General features: G+C 35.1%; 1 protein-coding gene across 7 annotated transcripts in view; it reads left to right on the top strand.

The window, feature by feature from the left end:
• nek1 (NIMA-related kinase 1) overlaps nucleotides 1–15,674 on the top strand; it is a 104,690-nt gene that overhangs the window by 28,243 nt on the left and 60,773 nt on the right. For 4 of the 7 annotated variants that reach the window (XM_088922414.1, XM_088922180.1, XM_088922261.1 and 1 more), the window contains exons 12-19: nucleotides 7,264–7,323; nucleotides 7,529–7,588; nucleotides 8,232–8,279; nucleotides 8,441–8,524; nucleotides 13,573–13,715; nucleotides 13,799–13,930; nucleotides 14,633–14,735; nucleotides 15,577–15,591. In XM_088922414.1, the coding sequence (XP_088778540.1) occupies nucleotides 7,264–7,323; nucleotides 7,529–7,588; nucleotides 8,232–8,279; nucleotides 8,441–8,524; nucleotides 13,573–13,715; nucleotides 13,799–13,930; nucleotides 14,633–14,735; nucleotides 15,577–15,591 (645 nt within the window). The remainder of the gene's footprint in view (nucleotides 1–7,263; nucleotides 7,324–7,528; nucleotides 7,589–8,231; nucleotides 8,280–8,440; nucleotides 8,525–13,572; nucleotides 13,716–13,798; nucleotides 13,931–14,632; nucleotides 14,736–15,576; nucleotides 15,592–15,674) is intronic. The other 3 variants (XM_088922549.1, XM_088922499.1, XM_088922335.1) reach the window with 1 other exon arrangement.

Here is a 15,674-nt window from a genome sequence, read left to right as displayed (position 1 = left end):
CACTCCATACTCAACAACGATAATTCACAAACAGCCAGAACATGTAACTACACATTCCCAAACAGACCTAATTTCCATAGCCCCGCCCCTTATGCAAAACCAACATCCCTCCCCTGTTCTCTCTCTCCCCTGGCGGTTGTAATTGTTTTTATTTTCAAATAAATTTTAGCAAAGTCATGTATTTTAAAAATCTTAGGATTTTTATATTTATGTCTTTATTTAGTGGTTTCATTAGTGACAAAGGCTAAACTTTCTTGGAAAAATGTCTTTTATGTAAACCATGTTTGCTATTAATTCATTCAGGGCTAAAATATGTTCATTGTATTCTAATGAAAGAAGGGTTCCTTTCGCCGTAGTCGGGAGCCTAGTCTTTAACTAGTAAGTACTGTACTTACTGGGTTTTTGAGGGTGGGGGGAGTGTCTTTCGCTGGAAATCTCGCCTCCTACTTTGAAAATACCCGTGAAACCGGTTCAATTCGTCACAGCCAGCACTCCTGCAGAGAGGGGGGTTGTACTTGCAGTGTATGCAGTATACGCGTTATGCTGTTCGTTAATGTCTAAGCCGGAACATATCATTATATCTCATTTTGTATTTCTTAAAAAAAAATCGTTTTCCCAGCCTAACAGTATTGTTTTTAACCTGTAAATTTGCTGGACAGAGAGGTGAACATTATTACACAGAAGACAAAGATAGCGATTTACGTTGCATTGTGTATCGTGCTGCTTTAATACAGTTTTAAATAATTGAAAGTCTAAACAGTATCAGCTTTATTTATGGGTTTTAAATAAAGGTGATTTAAACGCGATTTAAATCAATATAAATGTTTATATTGTAACGCATAGGTGACTATTCATTGTTATTAAAATGACTTAAATTCGATCATGTTGTGATATTTAGAAATATACATTTGTTTGGTGCGAGTGAAGTTTTATTTAATCTCTGAGCCATACTGATTCTTCTGGAAGCCAGTTTCCGCCAGGGAGTAAAAAAAAACACACTATGGTATTCTCTCCAATGCAGTGCAGTTAAAAACATACCTCTGATGCTGCTCCTAAATGAATATCGTTTATGACCATCAGAAGCTTTATGCTCCTTTTCTTTTTTCCAGTGGATTGAACAGGGAGAGGCATTTCATGATGTACTTTTCACTGTTATAACAACAGTGGCTCTGGAACAGTTTTCAACCATGTCGTTTTATAAAAAGGGGATATATGTACACGTTACTGAAGCTAAAAGTTTAGCCTTTGTCACTAATGTAACCGCTAAATAAAGACATATAGAAATCCCTACGTTACAGACTGTATATGGCTGGTATTGGTAGTTTAAAGAAAAAATACACACCAGTATTCCACTTTCTCCCTAAACATTTTAAGCATCAGAGTCTTACATGTGGTTATTTATTGCATAATTTAATTTTGAAAGCCACTGAGACATCAGGTACTACTGTTGTATTTATGAAAAAGAAACAAAACAAAAAACATACTAACAACTGTGCCATCCTACTCCTTAGTTAATACATTTTATTATTCATAAACAGTTAACATTGTTAGCAAAATATTTTGAATTATATTTAACCCTATTTTTTCTTTAGTTTTGTATTTAACTTATTATATGATAGTCAGACTTAATGTATATTTGAACAATGAAAATATATTTTTACAAGATTTTACATTAAGCACTTAAAATTAATATGGTTAATAAAAGTAAACTGTAACATGCTGTAACAAGATCGGTTAAACTGCAAAGAAAATGCTTTCAGAGAAAATGTTTCAGGTGTGAAGAACATAGATCTCTAATGCAATTTCAACCAAACCTGTTCCCACACACCCTGCCCCCACTACCATTAGAATATACACAAACATTTTAGCGTTTCATTCTGAGCAGAAGACCCTCACACCTGAAGAGTGCTGGCTGTGACGAATTAAACCGGTCTAACTGGCTTCGATCACAGACCATGTGACATGGGACTCAGTAAACTAACAGCGCCACTGGATTTGATAATACCTAACCAAAATCCGCAATATGGAAACAGAACCTGTGTGATTGTTGATAGATGATGTACTCGTAACATTTTTTCAAGACGAACTACAACATTTAAAAAATGACTTGTATGTACTTGATATCTCTAATCAATCCACGGGTCCCAGCACAAAACGAAAGTAAAATGCATACCGTTTCGCGCTTCTTATTAGTTGCTCAAAAGTAATTTGACCGTATGAAATGCATAATATAAACCTAGAAACATATACGTGAGCAGTACTTAAGCACTGTAGTATCGGTGTTAAGACATACCTCTCAAATACTGTAAATCAAGTTAAAAATATCTCAAGACCGATTCTGGTCGTAATGAAACCATGTTTCGTGTATGTTTTCTTTTTCATCTTGAAATAACTCATTTCTAAATACCTTTTTCACTGTTAACATCTTGCAGCAACTTTGCGAGCAAAATATACACTCTGACAGTTCATCCTGCTACCAACATTAAATAAAACAAATCTTAAGATTTCTATATTTATGTCTTTATTTAGTGGTTTCATTAGTGACAAAGGCTAAACTTTCTTGGAAAAATGTATTTTATGTGTTGCAGAAAAAACTGACTTGCTTTAACAAAATATGTTTACAAATCCTTTCACCTGGCATTTTCGTAGTTAGAAATTATGGAACGCTCTGTTAAAAGCAAGGGAGTTTTTATGTCCGTTGCAGTTCTTTTGCAACATGAATATAATTATATCGTTATTAATTTCTTGAGATACACGATTCCATATTATATTCCCTTTTAATCAAATTCTAAAAGTATGCTTGTTGACTCCGGTATCACGTTAGTTAAAGACTTCGAAGCTTACAATGTTTAGGGAGAAATGGAATACTGGTGTGTATGTTTTCTTTAAAGTACCGAGACCAGCCATATACTGTATGTTTATGTTAAGATTTCCCTTCAGTGGTAAAATTAGATATGAATATTCAATACTTAAACGGGCACAGTTAAGACATTAAATATACATATACATACTGTATACAGTACAGTTTGCATACGGTAATATGTTACGCGATTAAAAAATAAATAAATAAAACTGGAAGGTCCAGCACCAGCTGGATTCGAGCACACAACCTGCCCGTTGGCAGGCACGCACCTAGACCAGTCGGCTACAAGACAGCTCGCATGAGCAGGCAGGCGAAACAGCCCTACACAGCCCTGCCGCAGTACACGGATATAATCATACCGTTATTAAATTCTTGAGACACGCGATTCCATATTATATTCCCTTTTAATCAAATTCTAAAAGTATGCTTGTTGACTCCGGTATCACGTTAGTTAAAGACTTCGAAGCTTACAATGTTTAGGGAGAAATGGAATACCGGTGTGTATTTTTCCTTGTGATATTTTAAGCTCTAGTTGAATGATAGGTGTCGCATTTTAAATCATTTTCGTAGTTAGAAATTATGAAACGCCCTGTTAAAAGCAAGGAAGTTTTTATGCCCGTTGAAGTAAAACAAAATGCCTGACAAAGTATGGCTTGGACAGATTCCAAGTGCTTGTACAAATGTGCTAAAGAAATTATACTTTGAGTATACAGCTTGTCCAAAGTCATCCATTATTAATACTATTAGTAATATCTTCGGTAAAGGCTTTGATGCATAAATATTTCTGATAAAGGTAGGTTGTGTACTTTTGTCCAACTGAGCAATCTTGCTTTCATAAAATATACCAACATTTTAATGACTGAAGATTAACATGCTGTAATACACTGTTCAAAATTAAAGGCTCAAATGCTGTACATGAGAGGTTAAGCTCCCCCTGGCGGTTTTACAAGGTGACGCCGGATAGTTTCCGGCAGAGCGTCAAATGACGCGCGATTAACCACGTGACACTGCGTGACACTGCGTGATACCGCGACACGCCCACCGGGGTATGCCGCAAAATAACGCACCCATTTTGAATGGCTGCATCTGTATGTTAATGTGTCCAATTACTTTTGGTCCCATTAAATGGAGGGACTGTATAAAAAGGGCTGTGATTCCTATATGGTTCACCCAATATAGACGTAAGTACCCTCGAATTAAAGCTGGCATTCTGCACTTTAACCTCAGAGCCATTGTTTTATTTTAAATCCAATGTGCTGGAGTACAGAGCCAAAACAGCAAAAATTATGTCTGTCTAAATATGTATGGACTGCACTGTATACTACAACTAAATTAGATGGTCTAGTTGACTTGCATTTCAGAGAGATTGTGTACATTTTTCTAGCAGTGGAGCTTTTTACAGGTGCAGGGAAGGATGTGCAAACTAAATGAATGACATCTCAGGAGCTTGCCATATCCAACTTATTCCAGGCCTTAGTGGAGCTTGAACCAAGCACAAACAGCCTGAAAGAAAAGGGGAGAATTGATAGGCTATAGATGGTAAACACTTGGATTGAGCTTGAACTAGAGAGGTACCAATGTCTTGGGGATGTGTATATGCATGTTGAGGGATATTTAAACTGGGGAGCGAGACATGCTATAGAACACAATGCAGATAGGAAATGTACTGTATGATGAAATCAGGAAGTTATGCAGCAAAGGTGACATTATATTGCAGGGAAATTCCAACTTTCCACACACAAATTGGCATATTGTGATATATAATAGAGAAGCTGAAACTGAGATGGTTTAAATGACTAGTGATTTCTTTTTAACACAGGTTGTAAAAGTTCATCCTAGGCCAGATTAAGTCAATAACAGCATCTTTTCAAACACCCAAGATATATTTAAGGGAACCTATATGATGGAACCACCGAGGAATAGTGGCCATAATTTTTTTGATGTATACTTTAAAACACAGAAATGTGATTAAAATAAAGATGTATTTTTTTAGAAAAACAGAATATGAAGGAATAAGGCAGAATGTTCAAGCAGCAGACAAAAAAACAGATGCATACAGATACATACAAATGCATACAAATGGCCTAATGGAGACAGAAAATAAATAATGCAGTAAAATAATGTGGAGCACAATTTCTAGTCCTACAACGGTAAATGAACAGTACAAGTGGGAGTAAATAATAGTTTCTAAGTTAATAGGGGACTAATAATAAAAGAAGATAAACATATACTAACAAGGTTTCTCTTTTCAGCATGGAATAAACCTATTACTTGTTCCTTTGCATACTAAATTGATGTTTCACACAGCTGTTTGAAAGATGTCAGTAACATCTTGTTTTGTAACTCAAACACTACAGTTTAAGCAGTGGTGGGTGATTTTAGCATAATTCTTACTAAGGTTCTAAGGGGGTGTTATTGTAAATACCACCTTTTACCTGTAATTCTTGAGGAAGTAAGGTTTGTTATTCTTAGATTCCTGTCTATAATATTTCAACAGTCACTTAGAATGGGAACAGTAACCAAAAACTGGAAACTCATAAATTTAAAGGGTAGCATTGGAACCAGGAAACTACAGGACCAGTAGTAGTAATGTTATGGAACATGATAGAGCTAAATTTGAAGAAATCTTAGGAAACAAGGCCTTTATTTCTAACAGCTAAAATGGGGTTATAGTGAGACTATCTTGTCTATCTTGCTAGAAATGTTTGAACAAACAATGAGGACATTAGAGTGTCCAGAAAAGTGCTATATACTGTAAGTGTAAGTTGTTATTATTATTATTATTATTATTATTATTATTATTTGCTTATGATATTAAAATAGGGGGAGTGGCTAACAAATACAGCAGCAAGCGAGATAAAAAAATGGCTTGGGCTAACACTTGGCAAATGAAATACAAGAGTGATCCACACTGGTAGTAAATCTAGAGAAGTGTCGATTCATATTACGGTCACATCGGGAGCTGGACAAGGAGGGCTGGTTGCGAGTCACCCATGTACCCTGAGGACCACCTATACAACTGGAGTAAAAACTATAGTTTTCATAATGTAACATAAAAGGTAACCAAAGGTGGTATTCACACATTACAATTAGGTAGTATTATGAAACTGACCCAGAAAAGAGGCAAATCTAATTACTAAATTAATAATACAGCGATAGACTGCAGTAACTAGGATGCTATTGAAAGCAACAGATAAACTTCTCCAGAATGTAATTACTCGCAATACTTTAATGATTCAGTAGCAAGGAAATCCTAGACAGTTTTTCAGGTTTAGGAGCTGCAGACATCTGCAAGGCTTTGCTCTTAATTTTTTGTCCAGCTTTTGACAAAAAATGTAATGTTTTGTTTATTGAACTGGAGCCTTTACCTTCTGTCAGAAACTGAGAATAGTCATTTTGAAGTTTAAAGGCTGAGAAATGGAGCTGAAACATCTGCTAAAACTTTTTTTGCATGATTCTAACCAAACATTGTGAGTCATATTAGATAAGAAAATCTATTGATTCTTGGTAACTTATTACATATTTTTTATTTCATCTGAATATGTTCTCAGAGTCCTTTATGCTGCAGTAATTATCCTTTAATGGGCTAATTATCATAAACATGCAGTTGTATTTTGACTTTGAATTTAAAAACTGTTAAGATAGCATAATATTGGGCTCTTGAAGTAGTGATCAGCATCACTTGTAAACTGCTTGCCTCACGCTCAATAACTGTGAAATAACATGAAAAGCAGCTTGCCTTGTTTCAAGTTTAGCACACTTCTAATTTTTTATGAATGGGAAACAGTTGGCAAAATGCAAGGTTAAAGTCAACATCAGGGATAACAAGAAATTGACTTGTACAGGTATTGCTCTTTCACTTTTACAAATAATAGATAATTATCAGCAGACATGCAGGCTGTGTTTGACACTCATGATTTAGACTATCCATGCCATCTTTAACACTGTGAACCACAATTTGTAGTATAGTATCTCAATTAGATCTATCCTCATGGCGTTGTTTAAATAATTTAAGTCTTTGCAGAGGTATTCCTTACATAAGAGGCATTTTTCCTCTAAAAAATAAGTGGTTTCCTCTAAACATAAACTGGTTACATGAATGTAGTATACATTGAAATGCTTTACATATACTGAATGTTTTAGTCTGGGCCATTCGGGTTTTTAACTAAATCAAGTGTAAAAGTTTGAATCATCCTAAATATAGTATATTTAAGTATTAAATGAATAACTGCTTCTAAGTTATGTATTTTATCACGATGAGCAAAAATATTTAATTCATTTTTATTATTTTACTCTTTATCTTTTCAAAAACAAGAGGGGATAGCTCACTCATTCCTGTACTATATTACCCTTGTTGGATGTGTTCTTTTCAGTCTAATGCCATTTCATATCTTGTCCAGGCTCAACCAGTCCCAGCGAGGAGAGTAAGTCGTGCTGGAGAAGAGAGGGTAAAGTATGAGGTATAAAGACACAAAACTGCATCACTATTAACCCTACTCCTAACAACATAATTAACATGTGAACTCCCTTCACTCTTTCTTAATTTCTTATCTAGCTACCTCAGTCTCTGCTTTTGTCCTTATCTGCAACCTGAAACACAAGTATGCTTGTTGTGCTAACATGTAGTTTAACTTCAGTGTTTCTCCTTTTATTTTCAAACTACAGGAATTTGTCAGGAAGAAAAGATTGGAGTTCATGGAAAAAGACAGAAAACAAAGGGAGCAAGTGAGTCCACCAGTTTTATTTAAACTGCACCAGAATCCTATTGAACTTACATTTGGAGCTACAGTTTTCATAAGTGTATGTTTATAACAGAATAATCCATCTCAAATAGCATTAAATAAGGTAATGAGCTGTTGTCATGTTATTAAGAAACTACACATCAATATCTCAATGTACTTGATTCAAATGATAAAATGCTACACAAGGACTTCTCTTTTTGAAAAACATGAAAACTTTTTTGCAAGATATGTAATCTTTCTTATGTCAGCTTCTTAGTTATATAGCCACACAATATTACCACACACTGTTGTTGTTGTTATTATTATTGTTATTATATCAGTATCTTGGTAAGTTAATTATTCATTAAAAGATCCTCCGAAGTCATTTTCACCTTTATTTATTTCATTGCACTCAATATAAAAAATAATGGTTTTAAAGTTTTATTCCTAAAGTTGCACAGTAGATATGAATGAGGTATCATCTATATACATGTGTAAGTACAGCGTTATTAACATTGACTGGAGTGTTTTAACATTCTGTATGTGAGACATAGCCTACTAGCAAAATTAAAAAGGCTCCAAATGTTTTATAAAGCATGATTTGCGTACAACTTGTTTTATTGCATTGTACTTTTCAAAATTTGCAGATCTATCTCCTGAAGGCAGGACAGATGAAACGATTTGAAAGAGAAAAGGTAAATTTGTTCCTTTGAAACAGAGTCCTTAGTGTTTCAAATTCTGTTCTATTGTCCATTCTACTGACTATGAAATGTACACTGAGTTTATAAAGTCCTTAAGGGAGACTGATGAAAAACTTAATTTGAAACTGACAAAAACATTTATGCTCTCTTACCAGCTCAATCGTATAAATAGAGCTCGAGAGCAAGGCTGGAAGCATGTGCTCAGCTCCAGCGGAGGTGGAGGAAGTCCTGAGCATAAGGTAGGATGTGAAAGCCTCCTCCTCCTCTTCATACAGATGCAGGATTCTGGAGAAATATGATCTGGCAGCAACCATTCTGTCCACTGAACAAAGTTCTTTAACAGTACATAAAAAACTGTTTCAGTTGTTTTGGTAACTGCTGAACTGTATTTTATGTGATTGTCAGGCTTGTTCTGTTTCAGTATTTTCTTAGAGCTGTATTACCTTAAGAAAAATCATTTAATGTTTTATTTGTCAGCGCATCACTTGAAACAAAAAAGGATTTAATGACTGGCTGTCAATGTGGTGAGTTTAGAATGTAAAAGAGTACATTACAGGAGATCATCATACAGATCTAGCCATTCAGAATGCGCAAGGGATACTCCAATAGTTTGCAGTTGAGCAGCTGCATGAAACTGCGGTAGACTGCAGGAAATGGCAGTGTTTTAGAAATTTTCAGTAATGTGACTACAGTTCTTGATAAAACCTCCAGGGGGAGCTATGAAAGCTTAATGAGTCGTGCGGAACATTTGGGCTGTTACCATGAAACACCTGGTTTCAAATCCTGGTCAGTGCTGAGGGTCAATTAGAATTTAAGCTGTACACTGTTTAGACTTTTATTAATTTTAAACTATTATACTGTAGCTTGTGAACGTGATGCATCTTTTTCGGGTTATTATTTACATAGAGAAAATCCAAAGATAAATTTTGGTAGCAGAAAACAAAAACAATACTGTACATACAGTAATCTAATGTACACACAGTAGATGGTAGTGATAGCTAAATATGAAAACATACACAACAGTATTCTACCCTCTTCATAAATATTTTATGCATCAAAGTCTTTAACTTGGTAACTTACAGTGGGTTCTGGTTTTAATGTGCTTGTTCTAACATTATAAAGTTTATATACTGTACTTTACAAGTTGAAACATGTTATCCTTTTCTAAGAATACGTCGTAAGAACACCACTTGCTGTTATTACAAAAAAAAGTTGTAGTACATAATTAATACCACTTGATAATTATATTAATATGGAATCGTGTAACTAAGCAGCTCAAATATCACAAGTGGACATTTTGGAAACATTTTGACATACGTTTTGTTGTAACAGACAAATAAGTTCTGGATCCCTAGATGAAGTTTAAACAGCTGAGCTTATTGCATGCAAGGAACAGTAAGACCAAAGTACTGTTGGAAATACAGGTACAAAACTTCCAGTTTATATAGCACTTTTCAGCCGCTTCTGATGTAGTTCGTTTCCATGGAAATGGGGAGAGGTCACGGTGTTCGGACAGGCCCCAGGCTTTGACCGCTCTTAATGGTCGGTTTTAGGTTTCCTTCGTTGGGGGGGGGTCTCTAGCTGGCATCTGGAATCCTTATCAGTTATCCCCCTTTCCTGCCATAACTCTAAGCCTGGAATGTCTTGTGTCACAAGAAGTCCAGTCCTTGTGCAGAAAGGAATCAGTTAACCTCTTCTTCACATCTTATATCTTCACATCTTTTTTCTTTTTAAAAATACTTTTATTGTCCTTGTAGTGGTAGTGGACAAAGCACTGTAATGTAGCATGCTGCACCCAGGCGGTTCAAAGTGTTATCAGAGCATTACTTTCAGTTTGTTTCTTATATAGCAAATACATAAAAATAGTCTACCATTACAGCTCATTGTTATACGAAATGCATTTTACCTTTACATAATTGAAGTGTTTAAAATGCTTAATTAAAAAGTTAAAAAAACTGACAGCTTACACAAAGATTCTAAGCTGATCGCGAGGAAGATGTTTTTCATGCATTAAAAGTGTTTTAACTATCTAAACCCAGTTTTTATGGATTTAAAGTCATGCAGTGTCTAATTTAGACAGGCACACGTTATTGTTTCTTTGATTTTCTTTAAAATTGAAAGAATCAGTTGCCTAACTTGCCATACAATATTATGTTACATTTTTATGTTTTTGAGAGACTTTTGAACATTTCAATTGATGCATAAAAATGTAGCCTAATGCCTTATCGCGTTATGAGCTTGCTTACACCTGGGACCCGCTTTATTCAATCTAAGGTTTCTAAAAATGCAACCAGGTACTGTACAAGATATTGTTTAAACAAAAGCTGTGAAGATTTTCACAAATTGTAATCTTTAAAATGCCTGTGGTTTGAAGGCTCTGTGTCATTTGTTGGCGGGGTTATTGACATCTGAAGCATCCTGTCTCCAAAATAGGAGTTTTGATATGAAAGCGGAGGTCATGAAAACAGTGACAAATGACCTTGAACAAAATACAAACAGTTTGAAATTGTTATTATTAATAAGTTAATATTGTTAAGAGTGATCAGATACGTTATTATAGTTCGGTTTCAGTGGTGTTTTTAATATCGCTTTGGTATTCTCGATTATAATTGTAATATATAGTATTTCGTTTTAAGACATGTTGTTAATGCTTGTCTTGAATTGCCGCATTGGGATGCAGTATTTTTTAATTGAATTGAATTAAGCCGGTTGAAGTGTTTTTTACTCCCGCTGTTCACAGTATTCACATTTGCTCATTCATGGTTTCAATTTATTTATTGAACACGCTGTGATAAATAAAAATAAAATGTCAATATAATTTACATTATATTTACTACTTTGTTTTAAAAAAAAAATTGTTGCAAGAAAAACACGTGCCTTGACTGGGAATCAAACCCTGGTCGCCGGGTTCAAAGGCACTCTCCCAAGCAATCATTTCGAGAGTGTGCTGAAACAGACAAGTTAAAATGTTTCTAACATAATCATGAGCGAATGAGTCAAAGAAAGTGGAATACGGTAATACTTTGAGCTATATATTACATTTAGTTCCTTAAATTAATATGGTTATTGATTTCTTTAGGTATGTGATTCCATATTATATTCCCTATTAAGCGGATTCTAAAAAGTATATGTTTCTTTACTGTAATAACGAGTGCAAGTATTCGTAGAAAAGGTTAAAACATTGTAGCTTTTTATAAAGTATATAAATTTAATATTGTCAGAACGTGCACGTCAAATCTTTTCCAAAAAGTGTAAGACTTTGATGCATAAAATGTTTATAAAGAAAGTGGGATACTGTTGTGTATTTTTTATTTAAACTACCCCTACTAGCCATATTCAGTTTGTATAATAAATTTATATTCCTAAATTAATATAGTTTATGACATTCAGAGACGTTATGCCCCTGAGTTTTATGCTCAGCTACCAAACTTTCCCTTTAGTTAATATGGAATATTAACATTTCCATATTAATATTCCATATTAAGTGGATTTAAACATGCACAGTAGAGAGATTAAAAGAAGCAATAGTTTCACTAACATGTAATGCACCACAAGTACCACCTGTTGGTCATTTTGGCCAGCCAATCACGTACTTCTGTAGTCCGCAGATGATTTACCAGGGTACAGGGTTTTACCATGCATTTTGAATGGGTACATCTGTATGAAGCCACCAGTAAGCACATACTTATATTTTCCAAGAGCTGAAACTGCCAAGGCAGGAGGAGTTCCCATCACATCACGTCACATCACATGCCCATTATTGCTATTTCAACACTGACCTTTAGAGCATGTCTTGCTCCGGACTTGTCTTTGATCCACAGTAGTCACCTAGCTGACCAGCAAAAGACCAGAAAAAATAATACTTTTTGCTAAGACATGACAGACAGCTGCTGTCCTAAATCCTTTCCCCTTACAGGAGCTAATCTGACATCTCTTCACAATATCACGGATTCACTTTCTATTCACTAATCTCTAGGAACAGTATAGACCATCAACAACACACTGCTCAGTGGGCAATCTGTCAGCTGGCAAGGCTGCGTGGTGACAGCCTTAGGGTTCCATTGTGGCAGGTGCCCAAAAGGCAGAGAAGCCTTCAGGCATGGAAGATGTAGCCATCTCCTGCTAGATGTTGCCCAGCAAGTATCATTCAGATGCAACTGATTGCCTTTCAAGATCAGAAAGAGCCACACTACCTCAAAGTATAAGAAATTATACAACTTTACAGTTAAAAATATGGGTTGAGCACTTCGCCTTGAGAAGAAATCTTAAATAATCAGTTCATACAAATCGGAGTTCTAGCTAATGAAGGCTAATCCCACTGACAGAATCCATTACAATGATTCACCCAGTGTATCTAAGACTATTTTTGATGGAGAAAGTAAACCCAAACTTTCCAAACCTGATCTCAAGTTCCTCAACATTGCTGCAAGTACAGTTTGTTTCATCAAGAATAGTAAAGATGCATTAAAGTATATAATTGTATGAGATGCCCATAACTGCCAAACCTTTTCTGACGAGACTAAATCAAACAGAAAAACAAAAAAATAAGGTTTCCCGGTCAGCCCCCTGGGGAGTTGCTAATACAATCGAATGCTGGCATATTGTGAATGTATTTTGCTTTCATTTTGATTTTATTTTACTTAAATCTTGGTTTATTACGATTGTCCTATTTTATTTTGCAAATGAAAAATTGTAGATTAAGTACCATATTGCTAAGTAATACAGTATATTGCATAATAAAAATTTAATTAATAGATTTAACTGAAACTCTTTAGCTTGAAAGGCCTGTAATTTTCTTAAAATAGGATTGTCTAAATGGTGGAAGACTAGAAATGCTTTTAAATTAGTTTTTTTTTTATATTTTAGGAAGAAGTAGTTCAGATGGGTAGCTGCGTCAGCATGCATAGGCTGCAAGGGCACAAGTAATAGGTTTATTCAATGCTGAAAAGAGAAGAAAGAAAACACGATGTTTCGGCTGTGAAACCTTCTGAAGAAAGCTCCATGGCTGAAACATTGTCTTTTCTTTTTTCTCTTTTCAGCATGGAATAAACCTATTACTTGTTCCTTTATTTTAGGAATACCTGTAAGCTTTTAAAATCTTGAATAAATGAAATTAACTCAGTGCTTACAAATCCTACTGGTATTTCCTTCTGCTTCTGATGGATAACAAATTGAGTAAATGGCATTACCCGTTCACATGTGAATGTGATCAATCACAACATAGCCTTGTACTGTAAATATTGTATTTTTGGTAGAATATTTTTGTTTTTTTCCCTTCTTATGGAAGGTTGCATTCTTTGGGGGTGGTGGGATCCAAGCATCGGCATCAAACAGGGGGCATTATGAACACTACCGTGCTGCTGTAGACCAGATGCAAAAACAAAAACCTCAGAAAGAAGCTGTAAAAGCTGGGGGAGATGTTTCTGTCAGGTAACCAATTTACTACCATTTCAACCAGTTATCCCTGCCTATAGTCAACCTGCTTGTGAATTAAATGTGTTCTTGTTTGAAAGGGGTGTTCCGGCAGCTGCAGGACCCATCTTTCCCCATGGTGCAGCTGAACCTCCTAATCTCCCTGATCCTGATGCAGTGAAGAGGGAGGTGGAAAGATTGGAATCTGTCTCGAAGCAAGCCAACGTCAGCAAGTCAGTATCTGAATACACCTTGTCCAGACACCTCTGGTCAGCTCTAAAGTTTTAGTTTTTTTTCTAATTCAGAGCTTGGGTAAATGTTCAATAATTTTTTGCATGGAATAATAAGCCTTTTTTTGTTTGTCTGAAGTTTCATTTACTCAGGAGGAAGATGGAAGCGTACTGATTTGAATGATACAGTAAATGAAGTTCATAAAGTATATATACTTCATGTCATATCCATATGCTAACAAGTTATTTTCAAGTAATCAATTAAAAATAAAATCTATGAACATTAGAAGGTGATACTACCATTTTGGGTTCTCATGGTTGCCTGAAGGGATAACATTTTTTTTTTCTTCCAGTCGTGTCTTTTTTTTTTACATGACAAAAAGTTATCACTCCCATTTCTTAAAATGTTAACTCACCACTTTGCTAATAACTTGATTTTAAAACATTCATATTCATTTTAATTGTTATTGTCCAGTTATTTCTGAGTTAAGTCTTCAGATTATTATTCAGATTATATTATTACAATATAATAATGTTGAAGGATAAATCACATATAAACATAACAATTGTTGTTTTGTGAGACTCATTTTTTTTTACAAAACCAAAGACACCATAAGTGTAATTTGTCACTGCTTAATTCTTTTCACTTCCCTAAATAAGATGCCCCACTTAATCCTTCTGTTGTGTGCCTTCAAATCTTTGCAGACAAAGAGGACAAGTGGCAGCAGAAAGGGCTAAGCAGGTGGAGGAATTCTGGCAAAGGAAAAGGGAGGCCATGTTAAACAAGGCTCGTGCTGAAGGACAGCTGGTATGGACTGTTCATATTTGCCCTTTTTAGGATCTTGGGAACAATTCTAACCATTTAGCAGCAGACTTTCTTTGGCAGTTTTAGTTTAGAATTGAACTTAACTTAAAAAATGTTAAAAGAACAGAATCCCAGTGCACCATAAGCAGTATGACTTTTATTAGAACTGTAATTAACTAACTGAAGAACCCAGAAATTAACAATTTTAATTTTCAGATAGGTAATTCTTAAAGTATGTTTTTGGTAGTTCTTTGAATCTGAACTATACAGTACATGCATTGTAGACAAAAACTGAAATAAATTTGGCCATGACATGCTTTAAGAAAAACAATAGGTTGAAAATTTGATGTGCTTTTGTCTGAAGAAGAATGCAAAATAGACTATACCTAGATACTATAGACAAAAGGAAAGAAAACACAATGGATATACCTAAAGAATAGGCACTGAGGCATCACAGTGACTAAACGAATGGTGAAGAATGCTGTTCTGAGCTGCAAATTAGACTTCATTCTCAGCCATATGTAGTTAGTTGTCTCTGTCATGTGGCTGACTAATACTGTAGGTCATCCAGTGAGAACTGGCATCCAGAGCAGGCTGTGTTCTCATGCTGTTCAATTAGACATCTCCAGACAAACTAGACTTCAGCTAATTTCCTACTGAAGGCCAGGGCACCTGTTTACCTCCAGACCATTTTTTAGAGGAAAAGGATATATGTTTTTTTTTCCTCTCGGAGAAAAAGAAGCTTGTGCAGGCTGTTTCTTCTGTGTTCAATATTTTGTTGTGTCTAGGAACACAGAGATTACTGAACATCTTAAATTAACTAATGGTAAAATGTCTTTTGCAGCAGAGCAAAAATTATGTAAGCAAACCTTCAATATATCTCACTAATCACCTGCTTAATCTTGTATTAGGATTTTCTTCTCTTCTCTCATACTCCAACAG

This window comes from Atractosteus spatula, chromosome 1 (assembly GCF_055471065.1).
Source record: "Atractosteus spatula isolate fAtrSpa1 chromosome 1, fAtrSpa1.hap1, whole genome shotgun sequence".
NCBI classification, from domain to species: domain Eukaryota; kingdom Metazoa; phylum Chordata; class Actinopteri; order Semionotiformes; family Lepisosteidae; genus Atractosteus; species Atractosteus spatula.
The sequence above is the reverse complement of the archived record's forward strand: the minus strand, read 5'-3'. Positions and strand labels throughout refer to the sequence as shown.